Below are 7,666 nucleotides of genomic sequence, written 5' to 3' on the forward strand. Positions count from 1 at the left end.
TCTAGCTGCAGTCTGGGGCTGCCTGCTGCCTCAGAAATGCCACTTCCCAGCCAGAACTGAGAGTTACTCCTCCTTTCCTCTTGGTTGGTTTTTGGTTTGTGGTTGTTTTATTTTTTTTTTCCCACTTCTACTCTTCAGAAAAAGGCCAAACGTTTGCCCTTCGTGTTCCTCAGTCCTGCTAGCAAACACCTGTGACTCCTGAGCATTTAAGCAGTTTGACAGCCCATGTTGTTGAATAAGCAGCCTCTTAGGTAAGGACTCAGGGATGTAAGGAGAAAAGTAATTGCTGATATGGTCTGCACCTCTAGCAGCTATTTCTGTGGCAACCTGTTGGGAAAACGGAGGCATTTGGGGATGTGGGAAATTAGAGATGCTATAGACATGGGTCCATGATCAATGAGCTATACCACAACACAGTTGCTTATGATCAGTGGAGAGGCGAAGATCTCTGCTGCAGCCCAGCTGTTGTCCATCATGGGGGCATTGAAATGGGAGGAGAAAGGGAACTGTTAGCTGAATGGTTAACAGCTGTGCTCCTCCTGCCTTTCTTCACCAGGGCTGCCCTCTAGCTATGAGTAAGTAGCTAAACCTCCAGCATCTGCACGACTTTCTCCTTTTTTTGTGCTTTCCTAGGAGTTTTTCCCACTACATTGGCAACAGGTCCTTGCCCTTTTTCACACTGCCTTTCCTATCTGGAGGCAGGACCCAGCACCTGATATCCAACTGTCCCTTGCTAAGGCTGGCAGAGACAGTGTCACGCAGTCTGATGTCTCTAGGCTGCTGCTCTGCTGATGAGATGTGACTGTTGGTGAGGTGGGAGCCGTTTGCTCACCAGCCTGTGAGGAAATTGCTGGTGCTTGCTGCCGGGGTAGGTGATTGTCAGCAGTGGCAATGACACCAAGGAGCGTGCTCTGATCATGCATCGGCAGATGCTCCACGGGAGATTTGCAGCCCTCTGACACTGCCAGAGGGGACCATGGCCCTGGGGGTCCTGGAACAGCTCAGGCACAAAGGACTATGAGCCTGATTTTCCCCTCATTGATCTGGGGACAAGCCAGAGCATTTCACTGAGCTCTGCAGATCCAGGCCAGATGAGGAGAGTCAGTGGGAAAGGGAGAGCCCACATGGGAGGTCACCATCTCTGCCGGCTTTGCCTCATGAGGGACATCTCTCTCTCCCAGGTGTCCCTCCCCAGTTCATGTAAGCTTTAAGGGCAGCTGCTGCTGCTTTATAAGCAGATCCTGCCTAGGGCAGTCCTGATCTTGTCCCACAGTAATCAATCTGGAAGTCTTTCAGCCCAGCTCTTGTGCTGCACTTGGCCAAAGCAAAAATACTGAGCTTGGCCTGGAGGTTGGGCAGTGAAATGCTGGTCCCTCCCAGAGCTGCACCTCCAGCTGCCTCTGCTCCTTCCCCTTCAAAAGGCTTCCAGCTCTTCAAAAAGTACCTGTGGGCAGGAGCTCATTGCCATCAGTTCCCGTTCCCCCCCACCCCCCCAACCCCCAGTTTCAAAGCCCAGGTCATCAATAGGAAGGCTGGTTGAAATTTGGAAGAAGGATTGATTTGGTCCCTTTGACCACCTCAATACCAGCATGCAGTGCCTCTGTGAAAGTCTGATGCGCCAACCCCCTCTCCTGAGCGTTTAATTGACCATTATAATTGTGGGGCTTCATTTTCCTCTGGAGTTTCTCCTTAAGGCACAGATGAGGGTCACAGACTTGGAGGGCATCTCTCATTCCCCGTAAAACTGCCCACACAGCTATAAGCAGCCAGCCCCGAAGTTTTCCTCCCAGAAATGCTCTGTAGCTCCCCAGACCTCTCTTGCTCTGAAGACCCCTTTGCCCTTGGGAGTGTTTTGGTTGGAGGAGGCAGCAGATAAAATCCCGGAGCCAGCAGCAGTGCTGTGGATGTGTCAGGAGTGATTGGGCTCTCTTGGTGCAGATGGTGATGGAGTGAGATCAGCCGCTGGCAGAAGCTGTAGGGGATGTGCTCAGGAGTCAGGGCACAATCTCTGCCGCTGCCTGATTTTTTTGTGGCATCTTTTTATTTATTTGTACTTGAAATATTTTTCGCCCCGTTTGTCTCTGGTCCTTTGTGCTTGCTTCTGGAGAACAATGAAACTGTGGTATGTTTTTGCAGTGGTGGCTATAGATGGAGTCTGCAGCCATTTAAGTACAAAATCTTATCCTTCCAAATCATTTCATCACTTTTCCTCCTTGAAAAATGATCTGCCTCCATCAACCTCCAAAGAAGCACAAATAAAAAGAACAATTTCTTTCAAATGCAGTTCAGTATTATCAGATGTATGACGCAGAGATCCCAGCGGGCCTGATTTTGCCTGTGTTTGTGCCTGTTTTACTGAAGGGATGGCCATAGGAGTAAAGTTTGTTGAACTCCTGAGTTACATCACGACAACCAGAATTTGAGCTGACCCTCTTGCCCAGTGGTGACAGATTTATTCCAGACCAGAGGGCATCTCACCACCTCCAACCTCCCTGATTTGCAGCCAAGACCGTGTCCATTTCCAAAAGGTGTTTTCTGTTCTTTTTGGAGAGAGGAGGTACCGTTTGCGACCATTTTGTGTTCCCATTGTGCTCTTTGCCACAAGAACAGGATGGTTTCCTGTTAGTGTTCTTTATAGTCTGGAAGAAAATTATAAACTTTTTAACAGACTCATAAATGTCAACTTTGTGGCATCATGTGTTGTGGTTGGCTCCACAGTCACCTCTTCCTCATAAGCCCTTGAAACTATAAATAGGGAGAAGAGTTGGGAATGGCCAACTGGAGCATTGAGAAGAGGCTGGAGCAAAGCCCTGACCTTCAGAGATCTCACCCGAAGGCAAGGACGGATCAGGGCTGAGTTCTTACCAAGTGATTTCTCCTTGATGGAAAGGACTGGCAAGGCGGGATTGTCTTTGCTTTTTGCATCAGGAATGTGGTCTGTCTTATGTCTGAAGAACAAAGGAGTGATTTGGGCAGCTGTAATTGCATTTTTGGAGCGAGTTCCTGTTCAGATTTAACACTGTGACATTATGCTTCTTATGACGCGTGTAATTAAAACAAAGTAAAAATAATATCTTTTAGCCTGCTGTGGCCCGGTCAAGGAGTCAGAGAAATGCTGTGCTCCAAGGAGGAGTGTGGAAAAGAGAAGAGGGTGGAAGGGACAAGTGGACTGTTTTGAAAGACAACTAAAAAGGAGGAGAAAAGAAAACAAGAAACAGGAGTAATGGCAATTTGTTCATTCCAAACTTATCATAATTTCTAGACCCTGATTTACTCTAATCCTTTTGTTTGAAGTCCAGCTGCATTTCTGGTGCATGATGAAGGGACCACATGCTTTTATGTGCCTGCAAGCTTTTACCCTTTTCTGACCTACTACATCACCCTTAGTCTATCTAAGGAGCCTGGAGTTCCGAGGATACAGGCTGAGCAAACATCTCTCAACTGGTGATAGGAACCTCTGGAAATATCTTGTGAGTTGACTCTTACCACCCTCATCTGTCTACAAGGGACTTTCATTTTGTGTTAGCCCTCAAAGCAAAAAGGCAGTATTTTCCCAGTGCCAAAACCAAGCAACCCTCAGCCTGTGTCCTCCTGCCCAGTCACCAGCCCTTGTTCATGCCTGGAGATTTGCAGGGAATCAGTAACTTGATTGATCTGCCCAGTGACATATCAGCAGGGATTTCCTTGTTTGATTTTATTGGCAATCGTGGTAGCACTTTTACCCAGCTCCTGGAAAGAATCGTCCCTTTCCATCCCTAACATGCACGTCCATTAAATCCTGTGCCACATGGCCAGCTGAGGACTGGGGTTAATTCACCCCATACTCTTGGGCAAACACAGTTTTTAAGGTAACGTTCAGGTGTCCAGATGACGCAGGGCAGACTTCTACGTGCTGCAGCAGTCTCTCAGGCTGTCCAACGACAATGATAAGAACTACAGAGGCCATCATCCACCCAAAGGTGTAGGGGCAGAAGATCTTTGATGATCTGGGATACAGTTAGGAACATGGCTGGGTGCTCGATGGTGTGCAGTGGGAATGGCCATCACTTCCACTATCAACACAGGCGCAGCTAGCTCCCTTGCCAGTGATGGCACATGTTGAGTGGAGAAGGGGAGGAGATGGTCCCTGGCTACATCAGGAGCTCAAGGGGGTATGGTCTGTGAGACTGCTCCAACTCCAAACTCTAGTAGAGGCCTCGTTTGGTGATTTCCACTGAAGAAATCTCAATATCATTGAGAATCTGCAGCTTGGTGATGGATGAAAGCTGCTTCTGTCGATGCTTGTACTGCAAGATTTTGTTTTCATCGATGAAAATGTGGAAATAGTCCTGGTCAGAGTAGATTTCAACCTGAAAGAGAAACTGTGTTATGGTCACCATGTGGCCACACATCCTTACCAGACCTTGCTGCCATCCTGTCAGTGAGTGCCCAGATCTTGGCACATGGACCTACAACCCACTTTAAATCCTGCCAGAGCTGACAAGCGCACTGCTCGCCCCCATTTTGGGCAAAAGGAGGGAAAAATTGAGCTCTTCATATAGCAGAAACTGGTGATAATGTAAAGCCTAAACTGTAAACAAATGCAGCATCCACAAATTATTGCTGGAGCTCTGCATGTCTGTATCAGAGTTGGGTGTAAATCAGCAGCAAATCAGGATACAACAGAAGTGCTAACAAGGAGACAGAGCCAGAGGGGATGTTGCTGAGTATGGTGCTCGTGGAAAAGCAGGGCTAGATCCATGAGGAAGACCCCAATATCGGCAGGGTCACTCCTGGCCCACCCAAGGACACCTGTGGGGTGACACAGGGTTACCTGGAATGGCTCCTTTGCTTCGAAGGGGAAGGTGCTATTAACCTCTTCCTTCCCCCAGTGGTTGGCAAGGAAGGAGTTGCAGATGATTCTGGAGCTGGAGAAACGAGGGTTAAAGTGGAGAGCAATTTGGTCTCCAGGATCACAGAGCAAATTAATTTCAAACCTAAGACAATGAGACAAAGAATTGGTAGAGAGCCGTGGAGCGACGCTGTTGGCTCTCACAAGCCAGGAGAGCTGTGAGCAGAGTGTGTCCTTACATGCTTGTACTGGAACTGGTCTCGCCCTTGACCACGACGCTCCAGCCAGGACACATCCCCTCTGGGTACAGGGCCTCAAACTGCCAACGAGGAGGTGACGGTGAAACATGGCAAGATGGGAGAGGTGCACAGCCCTGCTCATTCCTTACACTTCTCCATCTTTCTCACTCTGTCCTTCCCCCACTCCTTTCCCACGCAGGCACACTCTCTGCCCCTGCCTTTTTCTCACTCCTAAATAAGTTCAAGGTCTCTAAATTGATAAAAAATGAAATTGTGACAATATCCAGTTGGTGAGGTGGGGTTTGCTGTCCCCAGGGTCTTTTATAAGAGCTGGGGGGGATCAGATAGCAAAAATTAAAGAAGAACCTGAGTGCCCTCATTGTCAGCAGGACACAAAGACACCCTGCTCCTCTCCCCACCTGGGCAATACAAAATCTGAAGCAGAAACTTTGTGTTGCTTTGAAGCAGGGTGTGAAAGACAAGGGCTGATCAAAGAATGTGCATAATATGGCACCCAGCCCATCCTCACCCAGTGCGGCATGGGTGACTTCTCATGAGCTTCTGCCTGATCCCTCGTTCCACCCTTCCACCCACTCCCCCCTCTCCAAGGTTAAACTTGCATAAAATGAGCTGGAAAATGTTCCTTTTTGAATAATTCATAGTTTTATTAAATAACTCATTTTAATAGGAAGTGCTTGCCATTTTACGCCCCCCCCCCCCCCTTTTTTTAGCACTCTAATGATCTTGCATTTCTGAACATCCCCCTCTCCCAAACTTACTGCTCACGCTGGGAAAAATCTCTCCAGCCTTAGCATCTCCACTGCCAGCTGCATGCCTGCCTCTCCCTCCCTACAGATCAGGACTTTCACTCCCCTGTTTATTTCTTTGCCATGATTTCCTATTTTTCCAATGCATTTTTGGGTTATGTGTGTTTTTGGGCCAGAGCTGAGACATGACGATGGCCAGCCTCATGCCCTCATGCCTGGCTGCTTTTGGAGGGCAGCTTTGGGAACCCACGCAGGGTCATTTGAAGGCTCTGACCACATGAGCATTCGCTTCTGTGAAACGCAGAGATCTGATGGAGCTGACTTTCTGGTTTCAAACAGCAAATGGCGATGGCAGCACCCAGGCTCATCTTGCCTTGACTCTTTGCTTGTCATCATTAGAGCCACCCCAGCAACAACACACCACGTACACAGGAAACGGCAGTTCCCTCTGCTGCCGGCTGTCCCGGTGGAGATGGACGGCAAAGCACAGGGCTCCTCTGCTAAAGCATCGCCTGTATTTTGGTCTCAGCTTAAACCCTCTAAGCCACAAGTGCTGCCATCAGGGCAACATTACCCCAGCCCAGCCCTGGTGTAACCGAGATGAAGGATCTCTCCTATTGCCCTTTATCAAAACTGGGAAGCTCATGGTTTTGCAATAGTCTGGACTGGGCTGAAATAGAGGGGCAGCACTGCAAATAGCATCCCAGGTCTTTCAGGATTTCTACCTTTCTTGCCCTTATCTGTACCGATGTCCTTTATCCCCAACCTGAGCCTGTGCTGTCTCCCCTCAGGCAGGGCAGGCAGTGCCAGAGCCTGGCACAGTGCTTACCTGCAGTGCTGGAGCCTGGCACAGTGCTTACCTGCAGTGCCGGAGCCTGGCACAGTGCTTACCCGTGGTGCCGAAGCCTGGCACAGTGCTTACCCATGGTGCTGGAGCCTGGCACAAGTGCTTACCACAGTGCCGGAGCCTGGAACAGTGCTTGCCCACGGTGCTCACCCACAGCGCTTACCCGCAGTGCCATCCTGCTCGCCTGCCCCCGCGCCGCAGACCCCCCCAGGTGCTGGCAGCGGGGTCTATATAGAGGCCGCCGGCCAGGAGCCCACGCGCGGGGATTAGCATCAGCAGCGGGCTGCGGGCTCCCTTTCAGAGTGGGCTCAGGCATGGCCGGGAGATGGGGACCAGCAAATCCCGCTGCCCTCCCGGCGGGGTCAGCCTGCTCATGCGTGCGGGGCTAATCCTGCCCCGCTGCTGCCCGGACAAAGGCAGTCCTGAGCTGTGACGTACGGGGTGGACAAGCGTTCAGGCTGTGGTACAGGGGGGGCAGGTGTGTTTCATGCCTGAAGGAAGGATGGGGACTCCCAAAGTTGGGGGAGACACCAGGAGCCACATCCACTGCAAGGTCCAGAGAGAAGGGAGGTGGCAGAGGAGAAATGGTGGCTCCCACAGGTGCTGAGCTTCACCCCACCCCAACCACCAGACATTTCTTTTTCTCCCTGTTTTCTTTTTTTGTTCACTCTTTCTGGGTCACAGCCTGGCCCCAAACAAGCTGATGCCAGCTCTGTCACAGCCGCTTTTCCACCTCACGGTGTGCCAGGGCTGGCGGGATGCTGCTGTGCTAAGCTCAGCACACCCCGGCTCCACATTTCCCTTCCCTGCTGGGGACAATACAGGGATTTGGGAGCAGGGCAAGGGAGCCTTTGTCTGATATTTCCTGTCATGGAAAGGCACCAAGAAATGAGCAGCAATGAAATGAATTTCAGCAATGGGGGGTTTCATCCTGACAGTCAGCATGTGCTAACATACAGCTGGGTGAAGCTGAGCCAGGGAA

At 50.3% G+C, this 7,666-nt stretch overlaps 1 protein-coding gene across 1 annotated transcript; it reads right to left on the minus strand.

Annotated features, from left to right (window-relative positions):
• Window positions 1–4,184: 4,184 nt before the first annotated feature.
• Window positions 4,185–6,859, minus strand: GRIFIN (galectin-related inter-fiber protein). Its single transcript, XM_005228978.2, has 4 exons — window positions 6,848–6,859; window positions 5,071–5,150; window positions 4,814–4,976; window positions 4,185–4,349 (listed from the first exon to the last, which is right to left on the minus strand). The coding sequence occupies exons 1-4, from the start codon at window positions 6,857–6,859 to the stop codon at window positions 4,185–4,187; spliced, it is 420 nt and encodes a 139-aa protein (XP_005229035.2).
• Between the last annotated feature and the right edge of the window lie 807 nt (window positions 6,860–7,666).

This window comes from Falco peregrinus, chromosome 5, assembly GCF_023634155.1.
Source record: "Falco peregrinus isolate bFalPer1 chromosome 5, bFalPer1.pri, whole genome shotgun sequence".
NCBI lineage: Eukaryota > Metazoa > Chordata > Aves > Falconiformes > Falconidae > Falco > Falco peregrinus.